The 24,165-nt window shown below is 41.3% G+C and overlaps 1 protein-coding gene across 3 annotated transcripts; it reads right to left on the bottom strand.

Moving 5' to 3' along the window:
- Positions 1-1,354: 1,354 nt before the first annotated feature.
- Positions 1,355-5,024, bottom strand: SMIM30 (small integral membrane protein 30). Of its 3 annotated transcripts, none has more exons than XM_039571336.1 (2): positions 4,523-5,024; positions 1,355-3,681 (listed from the first exon to the last, which is right to left on the bottom strand). In XM_039571336.1, exons 1-2 carry the CDS (start codon positions 4,989-4,991, stop codon positions 3,425-3,427), a joined length of 726 nt encoding a protein of 241 aa, XP_039427270.1. In that variant the 5' UTR covers positions 4,992-5,024; the 3' UTR covers positions 1,355-3,424. The 3 variants fall into 3 exon arrangements, with proteins under 3 accessions (XP_039427270.1, XP_039427271.1, XP_039427272.1); XM_039571337.1 differs by lacking the exon at positions 4,523-5,024 and adding an exon at positions 4,080-4,368; XM_039571338.1 differs by lacking the exon at positions 4,523-5,024 and adding an exon at positions 4,011-4,032.
- Between the last annotated feature and the right edge of the window lie 19,141 nt (positions 5,025-24,165).

Raw genomic sequence — 24,165 nt, 5'->3', positions numbered from 1 at the left:
CCAGTTTAGAACTGCCAAACCTTTCATCAGATGTAGAAATGAATGGAAAGGTTACTTCTGTAGCATAATAATTAGGGCATTTAGCATGTTAACACACCTATTAAGGTTAATCCATTTAGCCATGGTTATCTTGTTATAAACAGTGAACTCCCCTTCTCACAAAGCTTATGTAAAGAGCATTATGCAAAGGGGAACCAGGGCTTCAGACTGCGTCTAACTATGTCTAGTCAGTACACGAGGGTCTGGGCTAGTCCAGGGACAGCTCCCATGGAAGGGCATAGTGGCTGAGAACCACAAGCACAACACACTCCAGAAAAATCATTGAGTGTCCTGGAGATACCAGGTGCTTCCTGTGACACCTCTTAAGCCAGTGATTCTCCTTCCACTTGCCCCAGGGACAGAATTGGGATGCAACCATTAATACCTGTAAACATATAAAGGTCCTCAAATGCAAGATGTCATAGAACTGCCAGGTCTCACAATAGTATTAAAACAGTGTCACCACCTGCAGCAGGATTTATCTGAGTAGGAGAAAGTGGTTTACCAGTGTTCATACACCCAGAGAAGTGACTGCATTAGGAATTGTGTGAAGCCTTTGCATTCCTGCCCCAGGTACTGCTGTATGCAGCAGAATGGTAAGGCCTAGCTGGTGTGCAGCACTTGAAGGTATGTCAGGACAAGTGAAGGGCTTCTGTCCATGCTCAAAGGGACTGTACATGGGTTTTAGAATGGCTGGTTTTTAGATACACTATTGTTAAAGCATATGGATATCATTGCAGTCAAAAGCTACTGTTTCTTGTCCTGCAGGTTTTTTTTATCAGAGGGTAGGTTGTATTCGTTAAGAGGTGGACATTGTCAGGCTGTTTCTACTTTCTGCTCTGAAAACAGCTACTAATAGTATTATCTTAGTGCACAAAGTGAACTGATTTGTGCAGTAGCTGAAATCCTGAAAGAGCTAGAACCCTGCTTTCACAAAACACCTGGATAAAACTAGCTCTTTTTAAGTTAAAAAAAAAAAAAAGAGTATAACTCAAATAACTAAAGCACTAAAATATAATATTTCATTAAAAGAAAAAAAACACCAAAACAACAGAAAATGGTCCTTTATATCCTTGTGTCTCCAGCTAGAAAACTGACATAAATAGCTTTTCTGGTATATAGGCAACTGTGTAAGATATGTTGAAAATTCATAGTCAAAAGGAAAAATAAGTACTTTAAGTTTTCCTTGAACCAGGCAAACAGGATTCTTTGCAACTACAAGCTGACAGTGTCAAAGAAAGGGGACCAGCTCCCTGAAGTGCTTTAAAGTAACAGTTATTGAAATGGGATAAACAAGTAGTAGGACCAAGAGAAGTACACTCACTGCACAAAAGTTAACTGAAAACATACCTTATGATACATTCGTTCATAAAGTTATCTAACATAAGCAAAAGTAGATAAGAAAATAAGAGCCATTCCAATAAGGAATTTCAACAGTTTCAGTCATTTCTGTCATCTCAATTATCCTTTTAGTGAGAATTACTTCATCAAGCTGATGACAAATCATATGTCAGTTTATTATGACAGAGGAAAAACAGGGGTATCTGATTTTACATCCAAGTAATGACAAATGTAAGTCTTCAACAATAAAGCTTCTGTCAGAACCCAGGAAACAAAGCCATTATGCTGTGCAAACACTTTTCAATGAAGTACATACAGCTTTGGGCAAATAATACAATTTCTCATATCCCTATTGCCTGAAGATAATTATTCTGTTAAAACAATTTTGTTCTCCTGCAGTGAAACTGTTGCCATGTATCTTTTCCAAGGTGTAGATAAAGAACCCAGTGAAAATCTGCTTGTGTTAAAATGTACTCTGTTGAAAGAGCAATACCTAATATTTTACTGAAAAAATGGCAAAATTTTGTAACTTTGGGAACTATAAAGTGAACTAAATGGCAATTTTGTGGTGATTTTTTTTTGTTTGTTTGTTTAGGTAAGTTGGAATACCAAAGATCCCACTTTGATCTGTGCTTGCACCCACCCAGTTGAATTATCACATACAGGACCATCTACTGCTGCTAGGCAGCTTTCAAAGGTGATGCTACTGTCTAAAGCTCCTCTTAGGGCTGTAAATTTCATTTGTACACAGTAATTGCGCATTGTGTCCCTTTCTGCCAAAAATGGCATGCAGAAATCAGGATTTAGAGAACATGATTTGCCCATCCAATTACTTACATAAGACCTGCCCAACAACTCTTCTAGCCATTGCTTTCTGCTCTACTGAACAGAGACACAGAGGAAGTGGAAAAATAGTATCAAAATAGCTCTGAAAGATAAAAGCCAAGATTTCTAGCAAAAATTCTAGGATTTTTACTTTGGTTTTGGTCCTAATCTTCTGTGGTACTCGTGCATCAGTTAGAGAAACTTAAATGTTTAGCTAGCAACATAAGTTTGTCACGAGGAACACACTCACGAACAATGGACCCATTGACTAAACCCAGGATTTTAACGAAACAAGTTCTTTCTACATTGTAAAAGAAACATGTGCACAATGGTCTTGTTAAATTCTAACAAACTTCTAATGCAGAAATAGTACACAGAATTCCTCATCAAAATAGTTAAGTCTTCCATTTTGGAGTAAAAAGTACAAACACCAAAACAAAGTAAGCCTTAAACCTGGCGCACCTAGAGCAAAGCTGAGTACAAAAAATAAACAAGAGACAAAGCCTGTATCCCTCATCTGATTTACATAGCCTTACATGTACTTTTCTGTGAAATACATGTTAAACAAAAATGGTGGTCCCATTCTTAAGTGTATCTACTTGGTAATAAGAACACAGGCTACAGGAGTGGCATATTCTAAAATAAAAATGCTCTAAAAGTATTAAAAAAAAAAAAAAGCCTTTCATATTTCCTTAGTTCTCTTAAGTCTCATCCATGTGACAGCAGAAGTGAGCTGTTAGGTGTTAACTGTCATTACAGAGAACGTGAGCATGAGCACACAAGTTAGAGCAGTCTGCTCACTAGCTATCTAGCTAGGACTAATTTCAAAACTCTTGTCATCCTGACTGGAAAGATTAATAGCTGCTTCCTCCTGACACTGAAACCAAAATTATGGAACTTGTTGATGGCCTCCCTCACATGCTAAATTTATAAACTTTTACTGTGAGCCACTCTAGAGTTTTACTTCCCCATTCGAAAAGTTTTTACCTTCTCTAAGGCAATATTTAATCACAAACAATATAAAATTATCTTTTTGTAATGAGGACAGATGGTACAAATCCCTTTTACCGGGTACAGTCTTGACTCTCTTGTACTGAACAGTAAGAGGGGTTTGCAGAAATATCTACTACATGTTTTTTGAAAGTTATGCAGAACCAAAGCTCAGTCTTACATCCAAACCGTGTTGAGAAATTCACTTCATCTGAGCATTTTCTTGAAATCACTGCTGCCCATTCCTTCTCCTTGCATACAAGCCAAGGCAGGCGCAGAATCCGACGACACTGACAGCGAGGCCTAGAAGGAAGGCAATGGTATCTCCTGCATCCAGGGCTTCAACTACTGGCAGCACCAGCAGCAGTGACACCAGGACCAGGAAAAGTTTTGAGGTGTTCTCGGTTGAAGGCATGCTGACAACCAGCTGACCGCAAGGGGAAGTTAAATGAGGAAAGTGGTGGACAGCAGATATTTCAGTGGTATCTACAAGGAAAACAAAAGGAACATTACAGGATTTTCCTTCCTTCCTTCCTTCCTTCCTTCCTTCCTTCCTTCCTGCCTGCCTTCCCCCCTGGATTTGTCTTGCCAAAAGCCAACTGATGTGATTGATGCATCACAGGTATCTGTGTGGGGCTCATGAAATTTAGGTTTTATCTTCTCAATTACAATAGCAAATGACTTATTATCATGAGACAGCCACAGTGGGTTTGCTAACTTGTTATGTAACTATGTGGAAACGAATCTTTTGAAGCCTTACCGTCGGGTAAAGTCAGAACAGGCTCTCCTGCCTGCAGCTACCAGAGCCTGCTTACCTGGTGCTTTGCTACGCAGGCCTGTTTCACCAGGACTTTAGGGCTCGATGGCTGCTGCACATCACTCACCCACACTTCCTAACACCGGGCATCCTCAGGATCCGTGAGCATGGACAGACTACGGTACACTGGAGAGGGCGCGAGTTAGCCCCCCGGGCAGTGCCACCGTGCACACCCTCACTGCGGGACAAATGTCCGTCGTGGTTCCTGTAACTTGGAAAGGTGCCCTCGAGGAGCACGCCGGTACCAGCCCGGACCGCCCTCTCCACAATAGTTCTTCCCGCGAGGAAGGCTCGTTCCCGGGGCGCACACGACAAAATCCCGCGTCGGGACACCCGAAGAAGCGGCTGCTCCGCTCGCACCCCGGCGGGGCCAGTGCCGGACTACGCCCGCACGCCGGCCGGACCCCGCCAGCCCTGGGGCGCCCGCGCCGCCCCGTCCCGCCGCCGACGGACGGCCGCTCCTTGGGGCAGCCCCCGGCCGGCCCTGCCCGCACGGTGCCCCTCAGTCACCTCCTGGCTCCGGGCTGAGGCCGACCCCGCTCCGCGCCGCCCGCGGGGCGCTCAGCAGCCGAAGGCGCCGGCCCGCGCCGCCCCGCCGCGCTCCCACCGCCCGGCCGCGGCCATGACAGGAAGGGGCGGTGGCGCGGCCGGGGGCGGGCGTGACCCGGCCGGGCCGCCTCCGCTCGGCTTCGCTCCGCTCCGCTCCGCTCCCGCTGCGGCGGCCCCGCCGGCTTCGCGCGGCCGTGCTCGCCGTGATTCCCGGGTGCGGCTCGGGGGCACAGGCGCTGCCAGCAGCCAGGGCGGCCCCAGGCCCCGCCGGCGGCCCCGGGAGCGGTGCTCGCCAGGCCGGCCTGGGCCCGGAGGGATGCGGCGGGGCCGGGCGCCTCCCGGCAGACCTGGCCGGCGGCGCCGGCTGCTCCCCAGGGCGGCTCTGAGCCGGAGCCCCGGAGTGCCCGTGCTCCGATGAGCCTCGGCCCATGAGAATGTCAGCAGATAGAGCAGGGCTCCGTGCCCTCTCTGCGGCTCCATCGAAGTGAAAATAGAGAAATACATCGGTTTGGGCTGGTCGTCTGCTCTTCTTTCTACGAATAAACGAGTAGAAGTCACCATGAGTTTGCATCATTTCAGATTTAGGCCCTTGTGATAACAGTACTAATATGTGCCGTCATAACCAATTCCTACTCTGAGGAAAACAGTTAAAGCAGTTTTATAGGGTGGAGGGCAGCCTGCTGCCTTGTGAAACAAAAAACTATGGGAAGTGTTAACAGGTAATTAACTGAGAGCACTGCCCAAGATCTTCGCTTGTCCCAATTTTTATCTTACTCATACTTTGGATAAGGCTGCTTGTAGAAATTGAATATTAGGCTGTTTTGTTTCACTAGGTAGTTCCTAAGCAGAACCCAGTCTTTATTTTTCAGTGGCAAAGGTGTGTGCTTAAGTTTGGATAAAAGACCAGTAGGCAATTATTACAAGTTCATAGTACGTCTCTCTGGAATGCTCACAGAAATAACCAGAAGAATCTGTGCTAATTCAATGTCAAAATCAATCTAGAATTTCCATTCTTGAAATGTAATGTAATCCATTACAAGCATTAACTCATGACTGAGAACCCATGTCCTCAAATGTTCCCCATGACTTCTGTAAAAAACCCAACTTTTATAAACATTTATTTTTACCAAAACAGTTTCTGATGAGCTTCTTTAAAGAGAAGTGGAAATCCAGATAGGGCATTCAACATACACGCACCTTTGCCTCTGCCTTATAAAATTTCACCGTAATTGCTTTTGAGCAGCCATTCTTTATGGTTATAGGAACTTCACATGTCTGAGGTGGGATGTTACTGTTGTACTGATCATAATTCTTTTATTAATGCCCTTCTTTTCCCCATCAGTCAGGATCCATCAGCTAATAATTGTCATAGATGATAAATTTCCAGGGATAAAAACATCTTTTTGCTCCTTTATTCCAAGTAGCATGAAAGAATCATCTTTGTAAACAGCAGTGCCTAGACTCTGATAATGCAAATAATAATGAATATCAATATAACTCATAAACATCCTTTTTATTTATGAAATGCCTATTTCACAGTTTTTCAGATCTTAAATACTTGATGCTTCATGTTCGGTTCTGAAGCTATTTTCTCAAGAAGCTGATGCCAAATGAACTCACAGGAGAAAAATCTTGACATTTCTGAGAATGTTGTCATGGCATGGAGAAGAGTAATGCTGTGATGCCTAGCCCATTCCTTAATCAATCACAGATAAATCATAACCCCTATAGAACCTGAAGGATGCAATTTGAAGTGCAGGATGTGTCCTCTTAATCACTGCTGTCACCTCAGAAGAGTGGGTGTTGGAGTACTGGCCCTCTCAGTTCCTTGCTTAGTCTACTTACTGCATCCTGCACTATTGACAAGTAAATGTTACACTGTTCTGCAATGTCAAAAAATGTTTAATTCATCCCTCTAAATTTCAGTGCTGTATTTGTTGTCGCCACCACTTGCCAATTAAAATTTTCAGTAGCTGTAATTTAGTCCCACAAAACAGATGCAAAAGGGTTGAACAATGACTTTCAAGTCTGCCTTTTATAACTAGAAATGCCAGTACCAAAGAGCTGTGGTGTCTTTGGACTTAAGTATTTTGAAGGTGAGGAGTGTAAAATCCAAGAAAAAGACTGGGCTAAACACATTCTTCTTAATATCTCAAGGACTGTACACATTCACAGGCAGTTGAAATGACACAAAGTATAGTATGCATGTAGAAAATGTTAATTGTAAGATATATAATTTATTAGTAGCATCATGGAAATGCCATTGAGAGCTGGAAAACAGTGCCATTTGGGGATATTTCTTTGGCTTATTAGCTCTTTCAATGCCATTGCATTTTGTAGCTTTGGCTTCAGAAGGAGTGCTTCTTTGGAAAAAAGCCAACAAAATCCAAACAGTCAAGGAGGCTCTTGGTTTTTGTGCTGTTGGAATAGCAGAGAAATGTGTATTCAGCTTAAAGCTCTGCCATCAACTTCCTGCATCACCTCAGGCAAATCTTCCTTTTGACCTATCACAGCTTTGATTGCTTAGCTCAAGCTATTATGTAACTAATATTCAGAGGAAAGACGGAGAATTCCCAGAGCTGACAAGCTAAAGCTCTGTAAATTTTGAGCACAAGGCTAAGGAGGTAGGTGTTTGTGAGACTGGAAACTGAAATAAAGTGTACTTTCTGGAGCGGAAAAAGTTATAATCAGCTACACCCTGAAGGGGGTACTTGTGGGTTTTATGGGTTGTTTTTTTCTTCCTCCTTCTTGGTTCATGTAGTTTTTTGAGAGCCGTTTATTGATCGCATGACCACACTGATCTGATGTTGTGCTTTCACCCCAGGCGGCAACCTAGCCCCACACGGCCACTCTCTCACTGCCCCACCAGCAGGATTGGGAGACAGTATCGGAAGGGTAAGAGTTAGAAAACTCATGGGTTGAGATACAGATAATTTAATAGGGAAAGCAGAACTGTGCACACAGACAAAGCAAAACAAGGAGTTAATTCACTGTTTGCCACAGGCAGGCAGGAGTTCAGCCATCTCCAGGAGAGCAGGATCCCTTCACACGTAACAGTTACTTGGTGTATTGGGTTTGCATGGCCAAGCTTTGGTAGCCGGGGAGCTACAGGGGTGGCTTCTGTGAGAAGCTGCCAGAACCTTCTTCCCTGTCAGACAGAGCCAGTCCCTGGCAGCTCCCAAGAGGTCAAGGCTGGGCTGGTCAGAAATGGTGGTAATGCCTCTGTGATAGCATATTTAAGAAGAAGAAAAAAAGAAAACTATTGTGCAGTTGTAATTGTGGCCAGAGAAGAGTGAGGTGAGAACACTGACAGGAACAACTCCGCAGACACCAAGGTCAGTGCAGAAGGAGGCGGAGGAGGTGCTCCAGACACCAGAGCTGAGGTTCCTCTGCTGGGCTGGTGCTGGTGCCCAACAATCAATTGTGCCACTTCTCCTGTCCTGACCATGCATCCTGATGGAGTAGAGTGCAAGTCATGGATCTGGAGGGATGGAGGAAGCCCATGAAATGGGAAAATAATATCTATCTATGAAAGGATGGGGGATAGTAGTTAATGAAAAGGTGTGTTTGGTATGGAGATGGTTTAAGGACGTAATTTACATTGTATGTGTGGGCAAGAAAGGATTCCAATAATGAGAAATAAATACAATGGACGGTTGGATGACATATAAATTATGTGGCATCTGAGTATGATGCAAATGGTATGGAATAAGGGGTGGAGATTGTATTGGATCTGGCTGAGTTGATTTCCCCAAGCAGCCCTCACAGAGCTGTGCTTTGCACTGGTAGCTGGAAAGGTGCTGATAACACACCAGTGTTTTGGCTGCAGCTGAGCGGAACTGTTTCTCTAACATTTCCTCCCTCTCCCTCGCCCTCTCATCAAGGGACTGGGAGTAGACAAGATCCTGGGAGGGGACACACCCAGGCCAACTGACCCAAATTAACCAAAGGGATATTCCATAACATATGATGTCAGCTCAGATAAGGGAGCTGACAAAAGCTAAGGGAAAGAGGAGGAATGGGGAGCATTCATTATTTTACAATGTGTGCCTTCTGGAGCAGCCACTGTTCGTGCTGAAGCCCTGTTTCCTGGGAGGTGGCTGAACATTGCCTGCTGATGGGAAGTAGACATTAATTTTCTTCCCCTTGGGTTATGCATGCGCAAACTTTTCTTTTTTTTTTTTTTTTGTTTCTTTAGTAAACTGCCTTATCTCAACCTATGAGTTGTTTTTCATCCTATTTCCTCTCCCCTGCCCCGCTTGGAGGGGGAGTGATAGAGTGGCTTGGCGGGGCATCTGGTACCTAGCCATAGTCAACTCACTACACTTGGGAGGACAAATGCTGTCACTCTATGTCCACCCCTTCATCCCCCCACTTTACATACTGAGCATGATGTCATATGGTCTGGAATGTCCCCTGTCAGCTGGGGTCACCTGGCCTGGCTATGTCACCTCCCATGCGCCCTGAGCTCCCTCACTAGTGTGGCCATACCAAAAGCAGAAAAGGCCTTGGATCTGTGTAAGCCCTGCTCAGAAACAACAAAAACATCTCTACATTATCAGCACTGTGTACAGCACAAATCCAAAACACAGCCCCATACCAGCCACTGTGAAGAAAATTAACTCTACCCTGGCTGAAACTAGCACGTCTGAGAAGCTTTCTGAATAATATTTGGACATCAGTTGCACTGCTGTAATGAGAAAGGCTAACTGATTATGGATAAGATGCTGACTATGGGGCTGTGATTATCACTTCCTTGAGCTACTTTTCTCTGATGATACTTAATTTGACATTTTAGCTATCACTATGTCCTCATCTTTTCACTTCAGTCATAGATCCACATTCAGTTTTTCTCCTACAACAAACATGACTTTCTTAATTTGAACTTCACTGTATCTTTCTCCTCCTTTGATCAAATAGGTTCTACTGCAACTACTTCATTTGCTTCTGCAGAAAAAAACCAAATTTAAAATATAGAATTAATAACTTCTGTCATTAACCTTTTCCGTATTTGCTTCTTGGTCTGCTGCTACACAAATGTTGACTTCATTATTTCTCTTCATTTTTATTATCCTTTCCCTTCCTATCCTGTGTGTCTACTTCCTCCTGTCCTTTTTCCCTTCTACTTCTCAAAGTCCTTGAGTTTCCTCTCAAATAAAGGTATGTAGTCACAGATCATCCCTGTCATAAAACCACCCATTGGATTCCCTTCCTGTACCTATCACTTCATCTATTTTATTCCTGTCATCTCTAACTTGTCCAAACACGCTGTTCAAAACTGTTCTAATCCTACATCTCCTTCAGTATGGCTCAATCCTCCATCAGCTGGATATCACATTGATATCTCCACTTAACAACTTAGATATAAAGGCCCGTGTTTCGTCATTGGCTCTGACTGATGGACTGCTTTAGTAACTCTCATTCCTCTTGCCAAATCCAGCAAACACTTAAAAAACCCCAGTGCACTTCCAAAAAAATTGTCCTTTCCCATTTCTTCTTCACTTTTACTTTTTGAATCTTTAGTGCTGGCTCCTCTTTCTTCGGCCGCTGGGGGTGTGCTAGGCTTCTGTCTGTGTTTCTCCTCTTGACTCTCTAGATATGATGCTCCTATTGACAAATACAGTTTTGGATGCCATCCATGACTCATGCTCTCCATTGTCTTCCCTCTCTTTTTATTCTCACTTGACTGTGTTGAGGTCTTACTGCTTGTAGCACAGGCCTACTAACAGTTTTCTCTGACTGTATGACTTAGTCATGTCCTGTCTCTCGTTGTGACCCCTGCAGCTGTGTTTATTCAAAGTGCTGCTGCAAAGGGACATCTCTCTGGCTTCTCATTTTTACTGTGTTCCTTCTCTTCTTAATCCTCTGGTATTGCATTTCCTCTTTTGCTGAACCAAAGACAATCTTCTTCTCAGTCCTAGAAGATCTTTGCAGTATAAGCTTCCTTCATACTGGCTTAACCTATTACCATTGTCAGGAGGTTAACTTCTCCTTTTCTTTCGTCACCCTGGCAGACTCCTTCTGATCCCTCCAAGAAGCAAAAGTTGCTTCTTTCTGAGAGCACGGAAAGGCTTACAGAAAGAACGGTGCCATTTTTTGATAGAAAATTCTTTCCTTTGGGGTCACGTACTTCCTGCTGTCCCTTATACAGACATGAAAATAAAGGATTAAATAGCCCAGTGATTCCTTTTCCCTCAGTCCTTTGCCTCTTTAGCCTGGCAGGGGATCTCCTCTGCCTGCTGGAATCTCTTTGAGCTCTCTTGCCAGCACTTGAGAGATGTCTCTGTGCAGCGCTGGCTGGAGCAGAGAGACATGGAGGCAGCTGCCAGCCCTGCAATAAAAAAGCTCTGGAGTTGATGCTGGCAGGAGGCAGGAGCAGACAGACTGCAGGAGTGAGTGCAGAGGATGCCAGCCAGAGTTAAACACCCATTGATTGACTTCCCCACTGAACTCTACAGGGGAATGTGAGAGCTACCCATCAATAATGGCAAACCTGGGGATTCCCGGTGACTGTAATGAACATTGTCATGCTTTTTGTGAATTATAAGAAGCAGCTTTCTTGGGTTTGTGTAGAAGCATAACAAAAGCAGAGGTAGATGTCAACTGGAATGATGCATCCAAACTACCTCCAGCCTTAAAAAGTAAAGTCTGAATCTAGTCTTCTTGGTTTCAGTGTTTGTACTAATGTAAACTGTTGAGATGTTCTCACATTCTTCAAAAGTGCTTCCACAGGTGGTTTGATCATTGTATATTGTTTTCCTGTTTCTTTTTGAGAAAAGTGAATTATTTTACAATATTAGCAAGGAAAACGAATACAGCACAAACAGTTCAGCTTCAGAGGGCCTGGTAATGCCAGCTTCATCAGTACTGAATAGTAAGTAAAAGAAGATACTATTTAATGCAAGAGAGACTGAAAAAGCTTTAAAGGGGGAGTAGCAGCTGGCATCCACATGTTGTTTTCTGTAGTGCATCTTTTTTTTTTCAAGCTATGCTGTCAGACGTTTTCTTAACTTCTGTGCCTATGGTTGTTACAAGTAGGAGAAGTTTCATGAAAATAAAAACTGATTTTAATGCCATAAACTTGTGTAATCATATGTTTCAAATCTAGATATAAGCAACATTTGGATTCCTGTTTAGAGGAAAATGTCCACTGCTTTTTTTTTTTCCCAATCTTTAGGTAGGTATTATTAAAAATAAAGTTTACCTGCTTCTGGAGTTTGATCTAAATCTAAGCATGTTAGTTATAAATGAGAAAATTGACATTATACAAATTGTCCCTCATATTTACATGCCTACAATATGTTTTATTCAAGATTGGTGCCCCAAGAAGTGTTTGCTGAAATTAGAAGGTAGTTTGGGAAAACAAGAAATTACAGTTGGGCTGAAGGGGGTGTATCTTTGTCAAATGAAGGGACAAATTTCAGGAGGAGCTGTGCTACATGCCAAAACTCATTACCTAGGGAAGGAGAATCACAGAACTGCTGACTGTGAAAGGCATCTCTGGAGATCACTTAGTCCAACCCCCTGGTTTTGAATAGCTCTGAGGATGGATACTCCACACTCTCTCTGGGCAACCTGTGTTGGTGTTTCATCTGCTGCCATGGTAAAGAAGGTTTTTTCATATGTTTAAATGGAGTTTTCTTTTTTTCCCTTTGAACCCATTGGCTGTTGAACTGTCACTGGACATCACTGAAAAGGGCCTGGCTCTCTCTTCTTTAACCCCCCATCAGATATGTATGCTCACTGCTGCATATATGTGTATGCATTGCTAACAACCTGCCTGCCTTCTCCAAGCTAATGCATCCCTCTCATTTCAGTTTCTCCTCACATGCCAGATGCTTCGGACCCTTCCTGGCCCTTTTCTAGACTCATTCCATCATATCCATGTCACTGTGTGCTGGGGAACGAAGGACTGGACCCAGCACTTGAGCTGTGTCTCAAAGTGCTGAGTAGAGTGGCAGAACCACCTCCCTTAAACTGCTGGCAGTGCTTTTCCTAACACAGCTGAGAATGCTGTTGGCAAAAACTGCGTCCCTACAATGTTGCTATGCCCTACAAATTCTACACCAATCTCAGGAGTAGAGGGGTTTGGGAGGAATTTATACATCCCTTGACAACTCTTAATATTACCATGCATTAAATACGCTGTGGTTCTGGGTCACTAGTTGTAACATACTTTTGTGTAGTTCTTGCAGTGGGTCTTTAAAAACACAGCTTGCTCTTTCTGTTCATCTGCTCAGCACTTTTTCTAAAGAAGACTGACTTAAATCTTAAGTCTTAAGACTGACTCAAATCTTTCAGAACGCTTTTGGCATGGTCCACTGTCAGTAACCTGGTCAGGGACCAGGCTGCTCGACTGTTATGCATGAAGAGTGACCAGTCCTGATACACAGATTTTTATGGAAGAATATCCAAGACAATAAGCAATTAAATTTATACACATAATTAAAAATGAACAAAGCCTGAAGAAAGAAAACGGGAAAGAATAAAAATATCTGAGACACATAGTATGAAACTATGAGAAGACTCTTTAGAGAAAGAAGTCATAGTTGCAGATCACTCTATTGAGAACTAACCAAAATATTTCAGTTCACCTTGGATTTTTTTATTTAAGGTTTCTTGAATTCCCTATCTAAAGTATTATCTTATTGACCTATATTGGAGTTCACCCCTTGCCTTTAGTAAGCCAATGAATCCACCTGTATCTGAAAAACAAGTAATTGTTCTTCCCAATATTGCCAAAATTTCATAAATGTTCTGATGCATGTGCAGCAGTCCAACGGTAGTGGTAAGCCCATGTGAAAACCTATAAGTAATTTCACCAAAAGTCATTTATCCTAGAAGCTACATGCAATTGTTTGGTAAATGCTGAAGTTTTGCTGTTTCAAGCTAAGAAATTGTATTTTCTTTGTGTAATGTATTTCCTATATCTTATCTTTATCATAGAATGTTCTAAAAATACTTTGTAGAATGCAAAGTAAATCTGGATTATTTCAATGCCACTCTAAAGGGAAGTGGCATCATTCATGAGGGGCACATTGAACAAGCCAACTATCTGCTTTCAATAGCCTGCAATTCATTCCAGTACTTGGTTATTTGGCTCCCTTTGCATTAATAAAACACTTTGAGTTTCACTGTTGAACTAAATACACAGCTATTCTTACAAAAGACAGAGTGATTCAAAAAAATATAACTGCTTAATGCCTTTGTGTTTCACAGGTTACACAAACTTTTAAAGGAAAATGTATTTAGCTTCTATTACCAGTCTGAAAATTTATGCCATAAGAAATATCACTTGGGATGTGCAAACTGAGAAATACAGTTGTAAATACAGGTAATTAAAGCTGACATATCTCACCTTAGTGACTCCAGTGACCATGGTCATAAAAACCCAAGAAACATGAAATATGGAAGGTATATATTTTATGAGCATGTTTGTAATAATATACATATAAATAATGCAATAATAATAATAGCCAGATTAGTATTAGAGCACTCAATCCAAACTCACCAGCCAATGTTATTGAATCTTTTTTTTCATAGATTTAGTGGGGTTTGGGTGTTGTTTAAATATTAGCTTTTATGCCTGGATTTTGTGGTGTGTTATGAAGGACGATGGGGACAATTATCCCCAGTTTGCATCTGCAATAATCAAGACATGGAAAGATGAAATAAATTCCTGGAATTCTTGCAGATGTTCAACAGCAAAGTCAGGAAAAGATCCTGTGCCTTCTTATTCTTTCCAATTCTGTTCCCATTGTAGCTGGTGGCAACTTCCACAGATTTATGTGGAAACTGAAAAGGAAAACCCTTTTGTGAAAATGCGCCATCTCTGTCAGGATATACGAAATTTCCCGCCAAAACCACAGTGCCCATGAATGTCTGAGGAAATGTCTTTTGCAATGACAGAGTTCAATCTTTTCTGTGCTGACTGGCCTTATGTTCCAGCAGAGATACAAAGATGACTGTGATGGAAGCTGTAAAGATATATGTAATATAGATATATACTTCCATCACTATTTCAAAATTTATTTGTAGCATCTTAAATTGCAAAACATTTTATTTTACCAATGCTGAAATTCAAATGGATGAAGGCTACTTCACTTAGACGGCTATTTTCTGTTGTGTGTAACTAGAGCAGGACTAGGGTAAATTACACATTTTATGCATCAAGGATGTGTTACTTCTCTTCAGAAGTGTCTAGAAATATGGTCTGCAATAATTTCATCTGTGGCTGTAAACTCACCAGTTTCAGCAGGACAAGGCTCAAACTTTGTCACTTAGATAAAATACACAATGCCAGGATAATATAAATGTATGAAATACATGCACACAGAAAATTGTGTTTCTATGTATATAACATCTGTATATATATGTGTATATGCATGTTTGTGCATAAACACACATACTTTCTTGAAGTATTTAGGGAGTTTAACTTCCCCCTTAGTCTGAGCAGTGTGAAAGTCTGCACATTTTGGCTGACATCCCATGAAGCACTTCATCAGTCACGTGCCACCCAATGCGCATGTACATGGCACACAGAGAGTCAAAGAAATGAGTCAGCTGTTTGAATTCACTCACATGCTTGATTGCTCACAGTGTCAGGAGCAGCACATTTAGGACCTTGCCAGATAAAGCCCTAAATATGTATCCCAGCAAATAGAGAAGGCACTAAATTCCTTCAATTAGTATTCCACTTTTTGATAAGACTTTTCTGGGTGTTAAGGTTGGATTTTCAGTGTGTAGAAGCTGAGCTTTATGCCTGAGTGTTAGGTACCGTTGCATACCTGCGCACAGAGGCCTTTCAGACAAACTTTGTGATTACATGCAAACATGTAGAAAAGGCATCTATGATAAAGACCATTTGAAAATAGGTTCTAATATGTAATGCTTCCTGAGGATGTAGAGAGTAAATTCCTAAGAAAAGGGATGACAGGACATTAGTGAATTTGAAATTAATTTTGCCTGAGCATCTGTATTCTAATGCTTTTGACTAAATTATAAACCCATTGCCTATTTATTCCTATTGCAGAATATCTTGAAAATATTTAATAGATGGTGTTAATTGCTTACATTTATAGTCTCCAGGGTCTTCATTTGTCAGTATCTGTCATCTTCTGGAAGTGTCAAGCACTGAGGGATTAAAAATTTATTCAGACTCTGTTCCGGTTTGGCCAAATTTAGAAATATATCCTCTGAGAGAAGGCACAACCACCCCTTCCCCTGCCCAGGTTCAGGAAAAAATAAATTTTCCTCGAAGGAAAGTGAAGGAGATAAAAACTATTTATTTACCAAACGCACAGGAAAAGGAAAATAATGCTAAATAATAAAATCTTTCGCTGTGGAGGAAAAACCTGGGAAAGCATTAGAGTCCTCCCTTTGGTCTCTTCAGAGCTGGGGCTTGGCCCAGGGCCAGGCCCTCTGTGCCCAATGGAAAGTCCTCCTGATGTGCTCTGAGGTTGAAAGCAGTCCAGTAGAAAAGGGAGAAAATCCGGAATTCCAGGGAAGCAAAAGCAAAGTCCAACTCTCAGTCTCTCTCCAGAGAAAAGGAAACTGAACAACTGGCCAAAAGCTGACTGGAAAGCAGCAAGCCGGGTGCTTCCTCACTCCCCTGCCGCAGCTGGGGGAAAAAAAACCTGCTATCTTTATGTGACCTTGAACAAGCTGCAAAATGCTTTGAAAAAGTTTTGCTCAGTTTTTTCCTTCTCCTTCTCAGGCTCAGTTTAGAGGCATAGAAAGGCACAAAAATTAATTTCTGGGCATAGGCAGCGATATGGGATACACATCATAAGGTCACCCCAAGACATCTTTTATGATTTGCAGTCCAAATTGAGATAATAAGTCACACTTTCTCTTCCTAGTTTGTAGTAATGTAGCCTCTTATTTTTCCATGATTGCAGGCAATTAGAAAGCCTATATCCATTAGGCTGTGTGTTTTGGAACATGATAGCTATATGCAGATTGGTTTAGACATTGCTTTCCTTAGAAATTTTGGCTTTTTGTTTCATGCTTATTTTATTATTTTCAATGCATCAGAAAAGATTTATGCAGATCATGGACAGGCCATAAAGAAGAAGGTTGTATAGGTCAAAGAGGGAGATGATAGGAGCATGGACTGGTGAAAAGAGAGTGAAAAGATTTGATTTTGATTTAAAAAGAAAGCTATATCAAGGTCAATTGACATTTAAGTGCTGGTGGAATGTATGGATGGATAGAAGATTATGCTGGAGCTGTAGACAGTGGTTGTATTCTTCATACTATGGGAAAGAAAACAGAGCATTAGTTTTGGTGAGTGTTAAGATGTGAAGCCATATGGGTGTCATCTAAACTTATGCAATAATTTCTGATCAGTTCTGTAACTTTCATTGCCCCTAGAACAGGTGCCTTGCACTTTGGTGCTCAGGCTGTCTTGGGAAGTCTCGCAGAACTAGGATTATACTGGGGAACACAAGGAGAGGCTAAGAGTTAACTTTTTGTTTGTTTGTTTGTTTGTTTTCTTCAGGAGAAAGCTGATGGCAATTATTTAACTTTAGCAGAGTAATTGTCAGCTGAGTATGGCTGAAAGGATACTGGTCCAGGCAGGATTGGAATTAGTACACACATGAAAGGCTATATAGCACCCTAGCAGCCACTGAAAAAATCCTCATTCTTAGTTTCACTGCTCTGACAGTTTTCTACAGTGAAAGGTCAATGACTGTTACTGAAAGTTTTTCACACTGTAGTCCTTCACTTTGCACAGGATCACTTTTTTCTCTGTGCCTGGACTTAAAACCTCAAGAGCAAGTCATTGTGACAGTAATACATTTGTAGCAAGTTATAGTGTGCAAAAATGTCTCTTTGGATGAAGAAATTTACCTGGACTATTTAATAATCCTGTGGTGTTTGGCTTTATTCATAACATCTCTGTGGAGTGTCAACTGTTGTGCTGTCTACATGAAGGGTGAATGATAAACCCTTGATGTCAGTTTGTGGTAGGAGAAGTGTTACTTCTTGTTAGCATTATAAACCCTAGTTCTTGTTAGCATTATAAATCCTAGTGAATGACTAATAAAGAGATTGGTGCTTTGTCTGCATCTGGAGTTAATGTGTTGAAGAAATTCAATACAAATTCTTTTCTCCCGTTTAACTGATGCTAGAACCATAAGTTATTCCTGTAAATGGAATGTATTTATTACTGTTTTTCTTTCTAACAGTTTTTTAAGTATCTGCTCTGAGTTTAGGACAATTCTGAAGTAGAAAAAAACCTTCTTGATTTATTTGGTTCACTTCCTTCAATTGACATTTCCAAGGTGATAAGATGTAGCAAGTCATACTTCCCCAAAGAAGCAGTATTACAGAAAAGCATATTATCTAGCCTTTAGATGCAATAGGCCTTATGATGAGATGAGTAATGAGAGAATAAATGTTGTTTAATCCTCCCTGTGATCATTTAAGGAAATTTGGCATAGCACCTTTTTTTTCCTATATGCTTACTCTTTCTATGAATTACTGAGCTGAACTCAATTTTGTTTTCAGTGTTTCAGTTGTGACATCAGAAGATGAGTAACTGAATCTGAATTAAAGTATTGGTGGCTTTATCAATTTAGCAGTAGCAATTTATTGATGAAAAAGCAGTAGACAATTCAAATTATCATACCCTGAAATCACTGTATTCATAACCCTGGCAAATAAAGGTCAAATTCATCAAGAGGACTTAGGTCCTTTGTGTATCTCCACGTGATACCACTGTCCTCAATCTCTTAACCAGTAAGTCTATAATCTTGCCACCAGGCATGTGCAGAACCATCTGTGAGTTGACACTGCTCCATGGTTAACAAGCTGTCCATTAATTGTTCAAGAGAGATAACTGGCAGCTCCAAGAAAGGGATCCTCAGTGTGGCTATAGGGGTCTCCACCATGGAAGTGTAGCTCTGGACTCTGGCTGAGCTCAAGGTATGGATCAGCTGGATGTAGCTTCCAGCACAGCCCAGGAACCTGGTGTGCATACACAAGGTACTGTGTGAAGCAGCACCTTGTAGCCAAAAGATTCAGCTTCAAATCTTTGCTTGGGCCTGATTCAAAGTAGGAACTCAAATTTGCATTTCTGACATAAGGCAGGGGTGTTGTGATTGCCAAGCTGCTCTGCCTCTTAGGAAGGCAAAGTGTCCTTAAATACAGAAAGATGTACAATTTGGTATTTCAGTCAGAAATGACTGGGTTAACCCAGAGAGGTTAGCTGCTTTGCTTGCACCCAAGCTTCTTCGGGTGAAATCAAGTCTTGTGTAGCTTCTGAGGACCTCCTAGAGCAGGTCTCTGGCCTCTCCTTACCCCTGAACTACAGGGACAGGGCTATGTCAGCGTGGAATTATGCAACAATGTGACCTGACACTAGCAGCAGGGGGCTTATATGTCTAGTTATCAGCTTGCAGGCATGACCAAGAATGTCTGAGTTAGGCACTGTTGAAGAAACATGTAATATCCTCTGCTTGTGGCTGTGCAGTGCTGGGGATCCTGCCAGGGGTCAGGCTTAGTCCGTGTTTGACTCAGTCAGCAGTGTAGAACTTCAATGGCTCTGCTGTGCTGCTTTGCAGACATTATGCCTGGGAAGCTCAGTGTCTGAAAGCAGTACTGTCCAGTGCTTTCTTTTCCTTTTCCTGCTGATGATTAGTATTAAAAATAGCAGTAATATGTCATGCCATTATAAATAAATTAAGATACCACCAAACAAATACTACGCTGACCATGTTCATTTAATCTTTAAGTTGCTCTTGGATGAACAAGGCTGTGGTCTCTTAGCATAACTACTTTTGAGGGTCCAGATACCCATTTGTGCCATGACCAATTTGATGTCATTAGTCTCTATCTGTGGCCTTTTCTGGCACATTTCACAATAATTCCTTTTCCCCAGTCTCCTAAACACTTCTGTTCATCTCTCATATTTATCAAGAACAAATCTTGCATAAGCCTTGGGTCAATCTCCTGAAAAACAGATGCTGGTGACTAGTTTCTTATCCCAGAGATGAACAGGGCTGTCTTCAGGAGGCGGTGGCAGCTCCTACAATACTGATAGGTCTTTTTTTAACCCAAATTTGTCTTTTTCTCATGCTGCAGTTCTTCAGTAACTCTGACATTGTTTTCTTTCTGTGCAGGTGTTTTGTTTTTGTTTAGCAAAGTGTCAGGAGCTGTCAGCACATGATTCATTGATATAATTTTGTGATTATATTATCTGTGAACAGAATTATAAAGAACTATGAAGACTGATATGAGTGCATAGTGAATGGAAATGCAGAAGCACCCAAAAGAACAACAGAAAACTGGCATGTATTGATGACACGAATATCAGTAGGTCTTCAGGATCTCAATGCATCTGTGTACGGCTTCTCAGGATACCCAGATCAGAGACCAAGAGACACTGAGTAAGTCCTCAGACTTGATGGAGAAGGAATTTGAACTGCATTCCCTTCCTAATGAATACAGGAAGGAACATCCAAACCCAGCATGTCATCACTAACCTAAGAAGACCCCAGAAGACATGAAGAGGACTTAGTAGCTGTTATCCCTATTCTTCTGTATCACCCAAGACAGAAAGACCAATCACCTCGGTGTTGATTTATTGTTTTAACATGTTTTATTTATTCGGTATTGGGAATTAAGATGGACTCGCTATCCTACAGGTAATCACATATATAGTTTTAAAATGCCTAAAATAATGTCCTTCAAGCTATAAGCTCATTGTCAGACACTGCTGTCAGATATAGCATGTCTGGCAAAAGCAAATATGTCGGCAAAAAAATTTGCACTGAACTGCAGTTGTAGTTATCTGGGGGAAATGTAGTAGGGATACCTAATTTTTTCTAGTCAGTGTAAAAGCTCAAAAAGTCAGAACAGGTTAGATATCATGGCATTAGCTTTGGGCCTCTATTTTGATCATTTCATGGTAACAGGTCTTCTTCAAGTGCTCCCTCTGGATATGTTCATGGGGTATTTAATGGTGTCTTTGTTGCCATTGTACGTTCAGGCTGATGAGTCTTTTAGGAAACTTGTGCAAATTCTCAAACTGTTTATTAATACCACTATGTTGTATCCATTATGTGTTTTCTTGTAATTGCACTTTCAGGTTACCAGTACAGATATCTAGAAAAGGAACATTAGTGGTTCTTGCAAGAAACTGTTGTGACTCTTTTCTGTTGAAGCAGGCACAGTGGTAAAGTCTTAGATTACTGTGAAATACCCCAGCATTCTGACTGTTCACTTGTTTCATTCCAAAACACAGAATGAAAATTATGTGTTGCTTTTGTTTAGCAGTTTAAGCTGGTTTTGCATTTTTCCTCAGATGAAAATGCCCTTTATGCAGGGCCCATCCTAAAATATACATTTTATTTTCTAGTGAAAAGCCTTGGGTGCCCATCTCCAACCCAACATTTTCCCAAGATGCTTAACACTTGTGCAACAAGATTTGGTATTTCTAAGGTCATTAGCTAGAGTTTTGGAGTTGCAAATGCCTCAGAGAAAATATTTGATAAATACATTGGATACATTTGATAAAATATGAGTCTTATTCCTTGATATTATAAACTGTAGCTAGTGGTGATGCCAAATTCTGTAGCCTGATTTTATCACAGCTGGTAGTCAAAAGGTTGTGCACTGTCTATGCGCTTGAGCAAAAGGTAACCAGGGTGATCAGTGGTTGCTCACTCCTTCTCTTTCAGTATGGTTATAATAGGAGAGAAGTGCTTACGTGCTTCCTTTGTTTCAAAGCACTTTTCCAGCACTATACCCAAGCCTGGCAAATGCAGCTTTGTTACATTGTGCATTATAACCCTCCATCATGTCTACCTGAAATAACACCTGAGTCAGTGATTAATGTGCAGACTCTCCTCTCCTGGTCAGGCATGAGAAAATGAAGCTCCTCTGACCACTGAAGGGAATGAATAGTCGGTCATGCATGTTAAGACCCCTGGACTGTATAAATCTCTGTTAGGACAGTGAAAAAGCTTCCCAACCCTGTCCCAACTGTCCTGCAGAAGAAGGCAGCATCTGGCCAGTGATGTGTTCTGTCACAGCTGATCTAGCAAAGGGCTGTGTTAAACACCAGCTGTGAAGAATCATACTGCTAAAAGCTTGCCATGTTTCCTATACTGTGTCAGACCTCTGGCTGCACTTTGGTCCCTTAGTACAGTGGGCCGTGAACAAAAAAAAAAAATCTTTGAATATCCCATCAAAGCTCCCTTGCTAAGAATCTGGGCCTTAAAAGACACAGTCTCTGCCCCAGAACTAGCAATAGATCTCACTTTGTTTTAAAAATTATTATGTTAGGACTTTGACATCTCAGATGATTGACCCTGAGCTGGACCTGGTAATGGGTGGGGATCTACCCTCTGTTCAGTCTGCATATGGTTTTAGGTCAACTCTGGGAGAGATGGAGAGAATCTTTTCCTAGGGATGTGGGAATGAGGATCCAAAGGTTGGCAAAGAATAGCAAGGGCTGTGCAACCTGTGCACCCAGATGAACCCAGGGGTCCTGCACCTGTGTCACAGGCTCTAAGTCCTAGTTCTCATACACTGCATAACCTTTGCTTATGCTGCTGAGGCAGACCTGTCAGAAATTAGACAGAAAGGTCACAAAGGTAAACTTAGAGATAAAAGTGAAATTGTTGAGACAGTATTGTTAGCAGCTGAAGCATTCAAGAGGAAAACACAAAAGGAAAAGGTGTAAAATCTTAAAGTAAAAAACCAAGAAGTTTGGTCAAGAGTTAGCCCAGGAATCAGAGTCATTGAGTTGAGTCATCATTGTTATAAGTCCTGATGTCCTGATGGAGCTGGTGCAGGACAGCAGCTCTGCAACACCTGGGAGCCCTTCCAGTCAGCTGAAGAGAATGACCCCCTCCCCCCCCCCCCACCCCCGCAAAGGCCTTTTTGGGTTGGTAAGCATACAAATGCCTAATAGTCATTAGATATGCCAACTGGCAAAGACAGTGCCAAACTGAAGGTGTCCAGGTAAACTGCTTCTCTAAACAGACTGTGACAGCCAGGAGCACAAAAACTGGAGGTTAAGTAAATGATTGAGTAAAAATGATGACATAGTGCTGTAAATTTTCTAGGCATCAGGCTATGGAGAAGCAGGAAGACCTAGTGAGTGGTTTAGCCTGGAGGACAACTGAGGAGGGGGAGACACCAGCAGTTTGCCCCCGTAGCCCGTAGTGGAGGTAGCAAGGAGTCACACCAAAAGTCCCCTTATGTTAGAAGAGTGCGTTTAGTGTGGTGGGCTACTGGCATGCTGAAACTGTGCGCTCGAAAAATCCCTCTCTGCTCTCATAATTTTACTGCATTGCTTTCCTCTAAGAGCATATTTCTTGTGAATATTAATAATGCATATTAAGATACTATTTCGTGGTTTCGCAGCAAAAAAACAGAGAAAGGTGCTTCTAAGAGACCCTGACCTGTTTCAGGCCAAACAGTGGTAACCTCAGGAGATCTTTTAAGCATACGGAAAAAAGTAGGTAGTTACACAGGTTGCAAAGTCCTAAGAGAGAGAAATTCATATTCACAGAGAATGTACCTCATGTCTTCTTCATTCATCATGACAATCACCCATCAAGGCTGACAGAATTTCACTGTATTTGCTACAGATGTTTTCTGGGAGGCTTTCCACGCTTTCTTATTAAATATTTTCTTAATCTTACTCTCTTTCTAACCCCAAAATTCATTCCAGTTCTCATTTACTTACTTCTTGTAGAGGTTAATATCTTACATCTAGAAGATGTCCTGTTGGAGATTTACATAGCTGTCTTTAAACTGGTTCTTATTGATGTTTATTAGAATTAAGTAGTACTTGAGAGGAAAAAAAGGTGATTCTCATGCCCTGCTATGTTTCTGAATTCAATAGCTACTAATAATTAATGTTGCTAGGTATTTAAGATGCTTGCATTGATATTCCTGGTGATTGACTATTACATAAACTTTGGCAAGTTATTTTTGTCAATTAACAAGCACAAATCTGTTTTTATCTTTGTTGATCTGAAGTCTTGTTATTCTTGCCACTTTTTTCAATTCTCCTGTCATTTTAGAAGCATTAAGAAGGAGTCAAGACACCTTTTTACTTTTTGTGGTGAATGCAAAGGTGTTTCTTTACATTGCTCTTGGTTTCTTCTTACATTTTGAAAAATCCTAATTCCATAGATTTTCTCTTTTTAATTCAGATATTCAATTTAATTCATTTATATTGTCCTTCAGATTTCCCAGATTTGCTGTTCTTATGCATTACCAACACATCGGATACATAAAATTTCTTGAAATTACAGAAATTCTTGTGGCAGAAATAGTTCTGCCAGTGTTTTGACACAGAAGACAACTCCTGAAAGCCATAATTTGCAGTTCCTTTATCAGAAATTCAAATAAGAAAATAGGAAACATTTAACTGTGATTTCTTTCCCTATGGTTTTAAGCCATGTGACCCATGTTTCCAAAATCAATGATCTTTGAAAATAACTGTGTTTTCCTTGCCCTCAAGATCTAACATCTTCGTGGACTTTGGCCATACTTTTCCGTTTTCTTTCTGCATACTAGTAGATTTCTACCTCCTTTATGTTCACTTTTGAGTGCAAAATTGGAAAAGGACCTTGAAT

This window comes from Corvus cornix, chromosome 1A (assembly GCF_000738735.6).
Source record: "Corvus cornix cornix isolate S_Up_H32 chromosome 1A, ASM73873v5, whole genome shotgun sequence".
NCBI classification, from domain to species: domain Eukaryota; kingdom Metazoa; phylum Chordata; class Aves; order Passeriformes; family Corvidae; genus Corvus; species Corvus cornix.
The sequence above is the reverse complement of the archived record's forward strand: the minus strand, read 5'-3'. Positions and strand labels throughout refer to the sequence as shown.